We start from the raw sequence: 14,830 nt of genomic DNA on the forward strand, positions 1-14,830 counted from the left end.
ACTCCTGCATTATAACTGTCTCATTTCCTCCCCAAATGTTAGGTTATGTTCAAAGTGAGGCAGGCGAAAGCAACACCTGCTCCACCAACTCGACGTGCCCGCATCCGTCGCACCAGCTCCCGCCGTTCGGGCTACGCCTTCTCGCACGCACAGGGCTATGGGGACCTGGTGACATCGGGTCGGTTCCTGCGGCGTCCTGCCCTGACACGATCTTCTGGTTTCACCCACGCAGGCCGCACCACTACTAGCTTCAGTCCAATGGGACGATCGGCCGGTTACAGCCCAACGGGACGTCCTCAGAATAACAAGGTCCCAGACGTGGAGGTGACTTCCCTGCAGATGTATAGGACAATCACAGATTCTGCTCCCTGATGGACAGCACATTTAGGACTCTGTGGAGAAATTTGGGAGCAAATAATTAACTACTGACTGGAGAGCTACATGATGTTGGCAGCCAGAAGTGTTCAAAGGTCCTATTTGTTGCAATGAAGAGCTTGCTTGGGCTTTCCAGAGAAGTTCATGTCAAAGATTTTTCATACCTACACAGAAGACGAGGTTTGAAGAGTACATGACTTTAGCTCCTTACATTTTTCTCTGAAATGGTGTCATCAAAGGGAACTACAGCAACAAATGTAGCCACTTATGATGGGTATATGAATCGTCTTCTTAAGATGCCAGCGGATGAGAGGGTGATTAATGAAAGCTTTCTGTCAATATAGATAACAACCGGGTGCTTTGTCTTCAAATAGGAAAGGAAACAATATGTCATCATGTTTACAGGCTACCCAGTCCACCTGGGAGTCCAGCTGGAAAGCAGTGTTTGCAGAGGAAATAACGAGCAAAGCCATGTTGCACAAGATATTGACTTTTTAAAATCTTTTTAAAGCATTTTATTTTCTTAATTTGAAAGCTGTACAAGCGGTCAGCACTTTGGCTGTGTCACAGTGGCAGTGGGGAATAACCAAACGTATCATAAACTGCTTCTTCTAATACAATACCATATTAAGGGCCCAGGGGTGGAGCGGGGTGTAATACTCAGAGAAGAAAACTCATAAATTTATAAGAGAAATGTCAAGGAATCGCATCACTTAAATTTAAGGTTTGGTAAAACCAAAAAGTCACAGAAAGTAGATTTTGGTATGTTGATAGAGTCAGTTGAGACTTATTTAAACACTGTTATTAATCCAAAAATGAATTAAAACATTTCAATGGAGAGAAATGTCGTTGGCGTTGTAGCAACATTTGTACAAAATTTAAATTTGTGAGGTCTCTGCCCCATAATGAGTTTATTTATTTTATTAAAGTTGAGCGCCCTGAATACCCAGAGGTGGGTAGAGTAGCCAAACATTGTACTCAAGTAATAGTAGCACTACCTCAACATAGTTTTACTCAAGTAAAAGTAAAAAGTAGCCGTCCAAGAAATTACTCAAGTAAGAGTAAAAAAGTATTTAGTGAAAATGGCTACTTGAGTACTGAGTAACTGATAATAACATCTGATTTAATGTTTAAAAATGAGCCAATCAGACAGACAAAAATCTGAAGTTTAATACTGAAAAGCAAAATAAAAATACTACATATAAAAAAAAAAACATAATTACAAAATAATAAATCTAATCTTTTCAAAATCATTATGAAACTAATATTTAGAGATGGTAATATAAATGTTGCTAGAATTGGGTAAAGTACTTCCAGTAACAATACATGGTGATACTTTACTTCTCCAAATGGCACAACAGGCTCAGCAGATAGAATAACATTAAAACAACAAACCTTATGTACAAACAAGAAGTCTCACTTTGACATAAACTGTAGGTCTGTGTCTGTGTCTCGTGCATTTTTGGTTATTATTTTGTTTATTATTGTTTATTATTCATTAAATTAAGTTACACTGAGTAGAGTAGCAAGAATTTCTTCCTCAAGTAAGAGTAACAAGACTTCATAATATTATTACTCGAGTAAAAGTAAAAAGTACAGTGTAGAAAAACTCCTTGAAAGCATTTTTTTCCTCCAAAACGTTACTCAAGTAAATGTAACTGAGTAAATGTAATTAGTTACTACCCACCACTGTTAATACCCCATAATACACCAAAATAAAAAGCAATAATAATGTTTATATGGCCATAATATTCCAGGTTTACACTTTGTGGTTTGTTTGTTTTTATTTGTGTTTATTGTTTTCTTGTGTGCTGAAAGCATTTCACCAAACTTGCCAAATTTGGGAAAACTTGGCAAAAAATATCTTTTTTTTTTATTTACATCCAAACTGTTTAGATATTTAAATAATAAAATAAATCCTGGAGTATAATGAGGTATACTCTTTGCTTCAAGTAAGTTATTGCTTACCTAAAACAAATTATTAGTAAAGGTCAATTTCTTATGAAGCCCCACAGCCCACTGCCCGTTTTTGATTTCTGCCACATTTGATTGATATTAAACACCTGTTCAATGATCCCAGTCTGCTGCTTTTAAGGATAAATTGCAAAATAAATGTGAGGAACTCACGAGATAATTGAAGAGATATGTGAAAAGTACATACAAATATTTTGGACATTGTATCAGTATTCATCAGCGTGTAAACAGAATTAACGAGAAGATATGACTCCTTGGTTGAATGACTCCAAACATTCCCAGCTTGGTGACAAATGTGGGAATGGTGTTCAAGGCTTTTACGTCAATATCTTATAAATCAAAATCAACCCAAACTTTATCTCATTATAAGAGAGTGGACCAAAAATAACTTTTGCAGTTATACATTAACAAACCCTTTCATGTTTATGTGGCTGTGCTGTAGTCATCAAATGGTGCAACATGTGGAGCATAGTGGTAATGTAAATAAGTTAAAGGGCATATCCTACTTGAACAGCACGGGGATACCAACCCAAAGGTTTCCGGTCTACCGGCTTATTATTTTTTACCAAAAATTAAAGGACAGATTGTTCTTTATGTTTCCACAAAGTGGTCTTCAATTTTCTGCAGTGCAACTTTATATTCCTTCCTTTTGATTTACGTTTTGGTTACAGCAGCTGATGCATCCAGATGTTGTCTGGAGCTTGTTTCTAACAGACTGAATTGAGTTCCGGCATCCCGGTGTGTCTGAAACACACCTTCTGTGGCAGATTGTGCCTCCTCACTAATGTCCGATTTTCCTCTGCCATTAAACTAGCAAAACCAAAAGGGGAACCTGTTCCTCATCGAACAAGAAAGTGGACTCTGATGGCTGCATAGAACCTAATCCAAGTAAGACATGCTGTAGAAACTTGATAACATCTACCTGTGTTTGGGAGGTTTATCACAATGTACACACACTACAGAGTTGATTAAGAAATCCTTTAATCCGTTCAGGGACACATTTGGCTTCACATTTGTCTTCATGCCACTGAGCACCTGTTTTGTTTTTTGTCTTTTTCGTGCATTAAAACCGAACAGGGTTTAAAAACACTGCTCAGATCATTCCTATGGACTGTGCTGTATAAATAATAATATTTATACCTCATTGTATTTATCAGATCGCGTGCTTGGTAATCACTTTCATTTGAATTTCATGTATTTGCTTTAAGTTGTAATGTATGTCTGCATTTGTCTTTATCACCATCTCTTTCTTCAAGTGTTGTATCAGCCTGCTAAAAATTGGAGCAAAAGAAAACGCACATGCTGCCTTATTATTCAGATAAAATGATATTTTCTTACTTTTCTTATTTTATGCAACTAAGAATGTTTGATCAAAGATAAAGCTGTTAAAAAAACAAATCAAAGCTGATTGCAGATGTTTTAAGTTCAAAAAGGAAAAATGTTATTTTATACAGTGATTTTCAATTATTTGTTATATTAACGATCACTGAAAGCTTAAACAGTGGTCCAAAACTGGTTTGGTATTTGTAAATTAATGATGTTTAATGTCCGATTTCCCCTTTTTGTTCCTTGTCCGGTTGTGAATGTTGACTCTGTAAAATTTAACCCCCAACGATACTTTTTAAAGGCTTCATACATTGTGACTTTAGAATAAACTACAAAGTCACACAGAAATTAATGCTGGAAGTGAGTGTGGTGAAACTGGTTTATATCACAGTTATTATTTACATTATTTACAGTACAGGCATTCTTTATAGAAACAGTTCAGAGTTAGTATAAACGGAAAAAACATTTTCTGTTGTTTTGGAAAATGATACTGCAATTGACCTTTAGCCAAAAGTCAAAATCAACAGAGCAAGTTGAGCTTTGAGTCAGATGTTTCTAATTTCATTACATTAGATCCAACTTCCCATTTTTTCTGACATCTAGTAAATAAATAAAATGCAAATCCTCCAGAGCTCTTTGATGCTTGTGCACGTGTCACAAGCATGGCTTTTATTTTGGACGGCATCTTTAATTAGGAAGAGGGAAGAATCTTGTTAAAATAAACAGTTAAACATAATTTAACAGAGTTTTGTCTGTTTTATTGATCCATAATAAATTAATTAAGGGTAGTCGCAGTCCAAAACACCTTTTCCAAGTGGTATATTAAAAAAAAAAATAAATGGTAGCCATACATATAAATTCCAGCATTTATGAGTTTGTTTTTATTATTACTGCATCTGCTGCCTTGAGTGTAACATAAGGGATTTTTGACAATTGTTTCTCAGACATGACAAAAATCAACTTAGCACTGCTCTTTCTGATATCTCCTTCATGTTGTTTTGTACCTTAAAACGTTTTTACTGCAATAAAAAGATTTGAAAGATCAACATACTTCATCGTTACACTCTTTACTTGTTTTTGTTATTAATACGTTGCACTACTTTCTCAGTAAGTTAATAGTAAGTAATAAAAATGCTGCAAAGTGACACTATAGCTGGAGTTTTCTTCCACTGCAGTTATACTTGCACATAATTGGAACATAAGAAAAAGCAGAAGATGTTTTTCGTCTTTCAGTCTACAACAGCCGTTTTATCGTAACCGCCTCAAATGTTCCTTAACCTGCTGATTTTTTAACCTGTTCTGATGTCATGACATTTTTGTGAACCTTGATCTCTGCCTACTTTCTGGTTTTGCTTGCTGTTTTCCATTTGTTTTAATAAATTACCACAGAGAGCTCCTGCCAACATACACTGTCTGAGACGTTATAATAAAAAACCCAAAACAAAGGTAGTTAACTAAAGCTGCAGAGCATCATTCAAAGGGACAGTCCCCTCTCTAAATCAAAATAATGGTTCCCCTCATTGTCATTCAGTGTCACTCAGTTCCATAACATTCAGCAGCACTATAGATTTTATACATTGAATCTGAAAAGTGGCCCTCACATCTTTTCTCTAAAAGTTTTAAAGTAGAATAGATGAGTTGTGATAGTGGGCGATACTACATGAATCCTTCTCCTTATGTCAGTCACCAAACACACTATGTACCTTGTCATTAATACTATGTAATCAACCCTTTTCACATTTGCAAACCTCAATTCAATTGGGTAAATATCACAATGTTACATTGAAAAGCAACATAATTAGTTGGATATTTTAGCGTCTAAGAATAATTCATAGCGAATGATCAGATTTCAATCTAATCCACCTGTTTTAGGGTGGAGCTTTTAGTTGTCAAACCAGAGGAAAAACTTAAAGAACCATTTGTGGCAAAGCAGATAAGACGAGAGATGAGATCACATAGAGGCAGTCCACTAAATTATCAAGCACTTAAAGTAACATTATTCAGTAGACACTGGAAAATCACCCTGCCACTCCACAGACCTGCACACGAAGCAAACTGGTAACAGAGTTGTTTCATATTAAAGTTTTTGAATTGATGCAAACCCTCCCTTTACTGCACAGACTAAGCACAGAGCATCATGTGCCACAGTTTCACACATGGAGAACAGATTTGTAGTCCGTGGCATCAATGTAGTGGCAGCCATCCTGTTTATAGTTAATCCTGTTAAATGCTGCCATCCATATCAGTATGCTCTGTTTGCAGTGTCCATTGGCATTCTTTTAAGTGTGCTACTGCAAAGCACGCAAAGCATCCATGAAACGCATGAAAAACTACATTGTGAAAACTAGTTCTTGTTTTTCCAGCTAGCTTCAGTATTTCCTCCCTCAATCACCTGGTACAACCTCTCTCCTCTCCCTCTCTTCATCCTCCTCACTCAGCTACAAACTAGAAAATAACAAAAATATAATCTTAAGATTATAAGAGCAAGTGGGGGATCCACAGTTGACAACAGGACAAAACACTGCTAAGTTATGTGAAATCATCAGAATTGAATGTGGGTGAAATAGAAGCTACAGCTTTATAATAATTGGAGAATTTGACTACATGTCGACTCTTACCCGCTTCTTTTTGCTCTGTCTTTCTTTGCTCTCTCCTCTCCTCCCTCTGTCTTTGTGCTGTCACCCAAAAGTTAAATATTACAGTGAATAAAGATGATGACATTTACGAAGGTGGGTAGTAAAACTCGCTTTAATGAATACCTGGAAACGATGGAGGAAATGAAATACACTGATTTCCAAGTGATTGGTTTGAGCGTAAGCTGAAACTTGGTGTGAAACCAGGAGGAAAATTTCTCCTCTCCGTTGATCCTTTAATCAGCATCACTGTGTTCAGGTGTGTATGAGCTTTTAAACAGCCTAGCCGGAGTGTTGGGCCAGTGGGTGATTTGACTAAAGCCGTTTCCGCCTTTCATTCAAATACGAAAGCGAGAAGTTGAGCTGGACAGAAGTCAAAACCAACTTTGGCAGTTACAGTTAAACCCGAAGGGTCGTTTTATCCGAGGCACCGACTCATAATGGTGAAGCGTGGGGCAAGAAAAGGCTGCAAATAGCGATGATTATGAGCGGTAAGAGCAGTTTTCTCTGCACGCTCACCACACCTCACTCATAAATCAAACAATTTTACGTTTGTTGTTTATACACCAGCGCATACACTGGGCAGAACGACTTGTCGTAGAGGTTTTACACATCGAGAGAGGTTTAAGTCGAATTCGGCTTTGTGTTGTGTAAAGTTGTGACGAAAGAACTGATCGTTTCTGATCTTTGCTGTCTTTTAATTCCCACTCCAGCTGTTTTACATGAAGTAAATGGTGTCATCGTTTTATCCTCTTTATGGTTAAAGAGTGTAATGTGTTGATTTTGTTGTTGATGAAGATTCAAGTTTTGTTTTGGTTTTCCGAGCTAACTTTATGCCCCACTTAACTCTTCACCTAACACCTTGTTGTGGATCATCGTTTCCATCTTGAAAACTTGGCCTACTGCAATATAAGAAAACATCTGAAATGCCGCAACATTATTTATATGTATCCATATTGATGAACTCCTTATGGGGGTAATTTTAAAAACGCCACACAGACTGGCTTTTGTGACTCATTCATATTTGTGTCCACTCTTTTAGGAAATGCCAGTCTTTATGTAAATACGAAAAAATACTAACCTCATAGAGGATGACTCATGTAAAAGTTTTTGGAGTTCAGTTACACGTTAAAGCATCTGAGGTGATTCCTGCTCAGTGTGCTTTAGACTGTCACAGCGAGCAGGCCGGTGTTATTTTGCATGACATTTGCCTTTTGTAAATAAACCGGACAATGCAAATTCCTGTGCAGTTGGATACTCTGTGGAACGTGGCTCTAGCACCATGTTGTTTATTAAAACACAGACTGTAATTCAGTTTTACGTAAAGCTATGCAAACCAGTGGAAACATGTTGCCAGTTTAATACAGAGCTGATGTGAGAGAACCACAGGAGGTGGTACCGGTAAGCGCTTTCTTTGTTTGTTTTTTTTAATGTCGACTGCTAGAAATCCTTAGTTTTGAAAATTAAAAACTATTCCAGGTGTCTTGAGCACCCTATATGTATATTTTTAAAGTCATTTGTGTCAATTTCTTTATACATGCAAAATGCATGTATAAAGAAAAATGCTCTATACAGAGAGTTCTTAAGAACGAGAACTAAAGATGCTGAAATCAGATACAAAAGATATAAAAATAGGTTAACTAATATACTTAGATTTAGTAAAAAGGAATACTATAAGAAGCAATTAGATATAAATAGAAATAATAATAATAAAAGATTATGGGAAATCCTGAACAGTGTTATAAAATGTGGGACTGGACAAAAGAACTATCCCAAGTATTTCATTTGTAATGACCATGAAGAATACAATATGGATGTTGTGGCAAATAGTCTCAATGAATTCTTTGTAACTGCTGGACCAAATTTAGCAAGAACAATCACTCATCCTGGGAAAGCACAGGAAAAACCCGATACACTGATTGACAGAAATCCATATTCTATGTTTCTCACAGCCGTTGATGAAAATGAAGTTCTTGAAATTGTCAAAAAATGTAAAAATCACAAATCTTTGGATTGTAATGATATTGATATGATAGTGGTTAAAAGAGTCATTGAGGCTATTATAAAACCATTTACATACATCTGTAATTTATCATTTCAAACTGGTCGAATAGCAAAAGTTATACCTCTATACAAATCTGGAAACAAACACCATTTCACAAACTACAGGCCTGTCTCTTTACTACCTCAATTCTCAAAAGTTCTTGAAAAACTGTTTAAAAACAGACTGGAAAAATTTATAGATAAACATAAACTACTCACTGAGAGTCAGTACGGATTCAGATCAAGCAGATCAACATCATCGGCACTATTAGATTCAATAGAATACATCACAAATTCCATAGACAACAAGCAATATGTGGCTGGGTTATTCATAGACTTGACAAAGGCATTTGACACTATAGATCATGATATATTAATAAGAAAACTGGAACGTTATGGTGTCAGAGGGGTAGTTTTAGATTGGGTCCGGAGTTATTTAAGTGACAGAAAGCAGTTTGTGAAAATAAATGGTGGTTGCTCCTTATGTATGGACATTGCTTGTGGTGTACCCCAAGGGTCAGTTTTGGGTCCAAAATTCTTCAACTTGTACATTAACGACATCTGTAAAGTGTCCAAAGTATTAAAAATGGTTCTCTTTGCTGACGATACAAACATTTTTTGCTCTGGTGATGATCTGCAGAATTTATTGGAGGATATGACTAATGAAATAAGTAAAGTGAAGTTCTGGCTTGATAAAAACAAATTATCATTAAATTTGAATAAATCTAAACTTATGTTATTTGGAAATAGTAGTTTAAATACAAATGCAAAGATTCAAATAAATGGTGTTGATATTGAAAGAGTCAGTGAAAATAAATTTCTGGGGGTAATAATAGATGAAAAACTTAACTGGAGAGCTCACGTAAGATATATTCATTCCAAAGTATCACGAAGCATTGCAGTACTAAACAAGGCAAAACAGGTATTCGACAGAACATCACTTCATATTCTCTACTGTTCACTGGTTTCACCATACTTAAGCTATTGTGCAGAGGTCTGGGGCAACAACTATAAAACCACATTACATTCACTTTTTACTCTTCAAAAAAAAGCAATTCGAATCATCCACAATGCAGGTTATAGGGAACATACAAACTCACTATTTTTGCAGTCTGAAATATTGAAAATTGACGATATAGTGAAATTCCAAACAGCACAAATTCTATTCAAAGCAAAAAATAAAGAACTGCCAGGTAATATTCAGAGTATGTTTTTTTTGAAAGAAGGAAGTTATAATTTAAGGGGTTTTTGTAACTTCAAAACAATGAAGGTACGTACTACAAGAAAAGGCTTTTGTGTTTCTGTTCATGGAGTGAAACTATGGAACAGTCTGAATATGGAATTAAAGCAATGTCCAAACATAAAACTGTTCAAAAAGAGTTATAAAAATATGATCTTCTCGATCTATAAAGAAAAGGAAAATATTTAAATTAAGTGAATGTCTCTATTTAAAAACAAACAAACAAACAAAAATTCATGATGTGATATTATAGTATATAGTATATCAGAAATCTGTTCACTATTTTTATTACAAATTATATCAGTAAGGAAGCTGACTAAATATTCACTGATAATTTATGGCAAAGGGGTGGGATTAAATAAGTGTATACTTCTTCCCACTCCCTTTCAACATATAAATTAATCAGAATAGTTTTTTGTATGTAATTTGTATAGTATATTTTTTTCTCTCTTATTTCTTTTCTAAATGTACTTGTATATTGTTCACATGTTGAAATAAATTGCCTATCAATCAATCAATTTCAGACTGAGGTCTTAAAGATCAAACGTGTGGTCAAAAGTTTGGTAGAGAAGTGTATGTGGACTTTGTGTTTGAGACAGCATGAATGTGAATGTAGAAGTGTGCTTTGCCTGCAAAGCTGGAATGGCTTCAGTGAAAAGCTTTTGTGCTTTTTGGTGCTTTTTGTTGCATTTTGAATTCGCAAACTGTCAGTTTGTCCTTTTCTGTAGTTTCTAAGAAAGTGGCGTATTTTTTTATGCACAGGCCCTTGGAAATTGGTAGTTTTAAAATAGTTGAATATAGTTTTATGCAGATCTGATGTTTTAAGGAGAAGCACTCTTGTGTCTGCTTCACCAGCAGCAGCACTGATATAGGTGAGCAAAATTGTTAAGTGCCCACAACAGCCATAAATATGATGCGTAAGCTACTTCTGCCTCTTCAGATTGCAGTATTTAAACAATAGTATCCAGTACACATTTATGCCCCTCGATACCTGTGTTTACATAAATATTGTGTTAACCTCGCTTCTTGGGTCACAGTTGGTCTTTCAGTATAATAATAATAATGATGATGATGATGTATACTTTATTGATCCCCGTGGGGAAATTCCTCTCTGCATTTAACCCATTCACTCAGTGAAGCAGTGGGCAGCCACTGGGCGCCCGGGGAGCAGTGTGTAGGGACGGTACCTCAGGGTAGCCGTTCAGTGGATTTGAACCCCCGACCTTCTGATCATGGGGCCACCACTCTACCTACTGAGCTATCCCTGTCCCTTTAAAAAAAAAAAAAAAAAAAAAAAAAAAAAAAAAAATTTTAGAGGTTTTTTTTTTTTTTTTTTTTTTTTTTTTTTTTTCTTTAAAGAGGTTTTTCTAAGAGTGCATTAACACAAAAACATTTTTTTGACCATGCTGAAAAACTCCAGCTGTGAGTGCTTCGGAATCTGGAGTATCTTGTCAGCTGAGACACTCTGGTTGCTATGTTACAAAATATCCAGTCGATATTACAGGTATCTGACTTTGACCTTGGCTGTTGCTCTGCTGGTAGAACCACACTGAAGAAAATGTCCAAATGTTATTTCTATTATAAATTATATTAAAAAGATATTAGTGTAGGGCAGGGAACATTGGCATCAAACTGGGAATAACTTTATTTTAATGGTTCACACAGGGGAAATGCTAATGTCGGTGTTTAGATTCAATTGAGGCAATAAGATTTAATAGTGGTAGTTTTGGTTATTGACAGTGTGTTTCCTTTTTAGAGTGTGGAAAGGGTGTGATGATCTGAAGATTAGGGAGCAGCAGCATCCCTCTGTCCAGTCTGTTAATCCATAACTGATGCGTCTCGTCCCTGGTTACTGCTGAAGGCTCAAGCTTCATCTCGTTGCAGCTTTGTTGTTCCTGTGTTGTCAGCTTGTCAGCGCGTCAGCACATGAGACATGAATCCCTACGGAAATGAATATCTTGATTCTCATTTGAGTGGTGCCGCAGCATCTCGAAGTTCACCCCACGAATTGGCTTTAGCGCCATCGTGCGATCAGTCTTCTCCAGTCATCCACCCAGATAATAGTTCTGCTACAGTTTCAGGCCACAACATTCCTCCACGCGAGGCCTCATCAGACCAAGAAGGTCCCCAAACCCTGGTCCGATCGCCAAGTTCTACATTCCCGCTTCCAGCTTCAAATCCAGACTTCAGTGTTGGAGCCAGGTCTCAGTCTGATCTAGCTTCAGTCTCTACCCCAGAACCTGGTTTCACAGCAAATCCCTACTCTGCGTTTGGCACCCCGTCTTCATATCAGATCTCTGTGATCATCCCCTCCACAGACCTCCATCCCATTCCCCTCCCAACTCAGTGCTCTGAGGAAAACTGTCCAGACTTGGAGTGTGCCATCTGCTTCAGTCAATTCAACAATGTCTTCCGCTGCCCCAAGATGCTGCAGTGCAAGCATACATTCTGTCTGGAGTGCCTGGCTCGCATGAACGTCAAGTCGGCCGAGCCCAACGCCATTCAGTGTCCGCTGTGCCGCAGCTTTACACCCTTGCCTTCCCTCGGCCTGCCAAAACTGGCCACAGACTCAGATGTTTTGTCTTACCTTCCAGCTGCTATGCAGAGAGTCTACAGCATCCGTTTCCTCCGCAGCAAAGGGAAGCTGGAGGTCAAAAGGTCAGTGAGGGTGAAAGCCTTCTTCTTGCCTTTTTGTCCAAGTGGTTCTTTGAAAGTTCAACTATTTTCTTACTAGATTTCCCCAGTATTGCAAAGGAAAAACTGAATAGCAGGAATATTTTAATACTCATATTAATCTTAATGTTGTTTTGGAGTGAAATCAACAAGTCGCGCTGTTTATCTGAAATGTATTTTACTGGTGATAGTAGAGCTGTGAAATTGGGTCGGAGCAATATATCAGTTATTAATCAGCAAAAGGTGTGTGTATAGATGGATTGTGTATTTTTTTTCTAAATATTTTTGCACTGGTAACTGCGCAGAACTAAATTATTTAAATAAATGCATAAAACATTTAGTTTGAATTTATTTAATTTTTGTTTTTAAGGTCTACTGACGGACAACGTCGGTGGCCTCGGCAGTCGCTAACGTCTCTGAGATCCATCCACCGCTCTCTGGACGTGGGCATTCCCAGTGGGAACGCAGAAGGTCACGGTCATTCACGCGGCACTGTGTTCAGACTGACGAGACACCCGGTGTGTCGTGCCTTACTCCTAACATCTGTGGTGATGATGATGGTGCTTCTGACTGGTGTCATTATCTTCCTCCTCACCTTCCGCAATTAACTGAGTGACATCTTGTCCTGCAAAGTCTTTTATAAAAATTGGTGTCATGTCACGTAAAAAAAAATTCTCCTTAATCACACAAAGCAACAGCTTTTCCGGCTGCTATTTAAAGACTGATCCAGATGTGCAATAAACATCACTATTTGAGGCGGTGTTGGATTAAACAGCTTATAACTAGCCAATGAGCTTCAAAGCAAAGAGCTCCTTTTTAAATACAAAACTGCGGAAACTGGATAAAGACAACTGAGAAGCTAGAAGAAGGTGGACTTTTAATCGTGAACATAACACTTCAGCTTCTAATAACTGCCCAGGTATCTTTTCTTGTTTTATTCCTTAGTTTTACAAACTATCAATGCACTTTTATCTGCCTCCCCTGTGCCAAAGGCTCTACATGATCAGCTTGCTGTTGATAACTTGATTAACATAACATCTTGTTGTTCAAGCCATGAAATGGTCAAGAACGGACAGTAGTGGGAAAGAAAGTAGATCCAGTTGATTTTCATTGTAGCATTTTTGCAAATCTTTGTGTTTGATGTTTTAAAAAAAGCTTTATATTAAAGATGAGGGATGACGCACTAAGAGCAAAAACTGGTTGTCAGGTTCAAAATGCATGTTAAAGTCTTCATGGCTTACATTTAACCGCTAAAAAGAATTGTTTTGCAATTTTGTTACTATCATTTAATAAGTTAAAGCCATTATTATAGACTATAGTTTTGGTCTGGTTGCCTGACTTTAACCACGAGATTCTTTAAACTTACCACAAGCTATTGCCTTCTTCCTTCCTTGTTCTGCTCTGTGTACGTGTGTTGTTTTATTTTTGCAGCACAGTCCCCCCCCCGGGAAACTTTGAGCACTTTAAAGGGGTGAAACCTGAAGTGTGAATGTTGCACGTTTGATTCATACGTGTATTGCTAACAACAGGTTTCATTTAGTTGGAGCTGCAGCTTGGGTTTCATGCAAATCACCTGAACCGCAATTTGCGCACATTGCATTTTCATAGATGCTGGATCATTTTTGTGTTTTCAGCATCAACACTGTAGGGTTTTCCATGCACGTAGTTTTACTTTAATATGTCTAGGGTTCGAGTTATCTGCTGCTTAATTCTTCATAGCCACAATGGAATGACTTGAAGGCTTATCCATTTAGTTTTAGATCAATATCCACTTAACTCTTCTCCTCTTTGACAAGGAATTTTTTTTTTATTTTTTTTTATTTTTATGCATATTTGTTTTTCTATGCTGTGAGTACTATGAACTAAACTGTTATAAATTATCCAAGGATATGCAGCTCATTTTTGAAAAGGCAAAACGGGGGTATGTTGGGTAAAATCGCCTTTAAATGTGTGAACTTTGGGTTTGCATGTCATATTCTGTTACATTTAGCAAGCGGCTGAGCTGTGGGATGTCTGGTGAATGTTGCCCCAATATACAAAATATTTGCTCTAATACTGCAGATTCTCACTCCAGTTGATATTATATTAATCTACACCTCTGACATCAAGCAACACCTGTTGTAAAACTATTTTGACTTGCAAATCAAAGATGAAAATGCTGCTGCTCCCCCCCCCCCCCCCCCCCCCCCAGCCATGCCTTCTAAAATGTATACCCAAAAACCAAGTTTTAACTGCAGATTCGAACAGTTGTTTATGACTGACAGCGTGAATATATTTAAAAGTTTACCATCCTATTTTCCTGTTTTGTGTTTGTTTGTTTTTGTTGTGTGTGGTTTTTTTTTCTTTTCTTTTTTTTTTTCTTTTTTAAAATGCACGAGAAAGTCTTTCAGGTTCTTTTGTGAATAAATGGTGAAGTGAAAAATAAATGATTTTATATATTTTATGTAACTGTTTAGGGAAAGCTTGCAAAAAATTTTTGTGATACTAAAATAAATTTCTTTGTTTTTAATTTGTCATTGTCCTTATTATGCATTTATTATATTTTAAATACAAAATGTTGCTTGGG

At 36.9% G+C, this 14,830-nt stretch overlaps 2 protein-coding genes and 1 long non-coding RNA gene across 5 annotated transcripts in view; 2 read left to right on the forward strand and 1 right to left on the reverse strand.

The window, feature by feature from the left end:
• The window catches only part of LOC113033059 (phospholipid-transporting ATPase ID-like), a 48,335-nt gene extending 43,924 nt beyond the window's left edge, over positions 1-4,411 (forward strand). For all 3 annotated transcript variants that reach the window (XM_026186337.1, XM_026186338.1, XM_026186339.1), the window contains exon 28: positions 43-4,411. In XM_026186337.1, the coding sequence (XP_026042122.1) occupies positions 43-372 (330 nt within the window). In that variant the 3' untranslated portion in view covers positions 373-4,411. The remainder of the gene's footprint in view (positions 1-42) is intronic.
• On the reverse strand, positions 331-6,523 carry LOC113033061 (uncharacterized). Its single transcript, XR_003273995.1, has 3 exons — positions 6,435-6,523; positions 6,294-6,350; positions 331-392 (listed from the first exon to the last, which is right to left on the reverse strand). It is a non-coding gene; the product is annotated as an uncharacterized LOC113033061 (long non-coding RNA).
• An 83-nt stretch (positions 6,524-6,606) lies between these two features.
• On the forward strand, positions 6,607-14,588 carry LOC113033060 (RING finger protein 208). The gene is made up of 3 exons (XM_026186340.1): positions 6,607-6,799; positions 11,348-12,249; positions 12,635-14,588. Exons 2-3 carry the CDS (start codon positions 11,525-11,527, stop codon positions 12,870-12,872), a joined length of 963 nt encoding a protein of 320 aa, XP_026042125.1. The 5' UTR covers positions 6,607-6,799; positions 11,348-11,524; the 3' UTR covers positions 12,873-14,588.
• The last annotated feature ends 242 nt before the right edge of the window (positions 14,589-14,830 follow it).

Source organism: Astatotilapia calliptera, chromosome 12 (genome assembly GCF_900246225.1).
Source record: "Astatotilapia calliptera chromosome 12, fAstCal1.2, whole genome shotgun sequence".
NCBI lineage: Eukaryota > Metazoa > Chordata > Actinopteri > Cichliformes > Cichlidae > Astatotilapia > Astatotilapia calliptera.

What these genes read in the sequence shown, in the direction of transcription:
- LOC113033060 (XM_026186340.1), top strand. Translation starts at nt 11,525, where the DNA reads ATGAATCCCTACGGAAATGAATATCTTGATTCTCATTTGAGTGGTGCC. An exon ending in GGGAAGCTGGAGGTCAAAAG is followed by an intron (nt 12,250 to 12,634) that starts GTCAGTGAGGGT and finishes TTTGTTTTTAAG; the next exon opens with GTCTACTGACGGACAACGTC.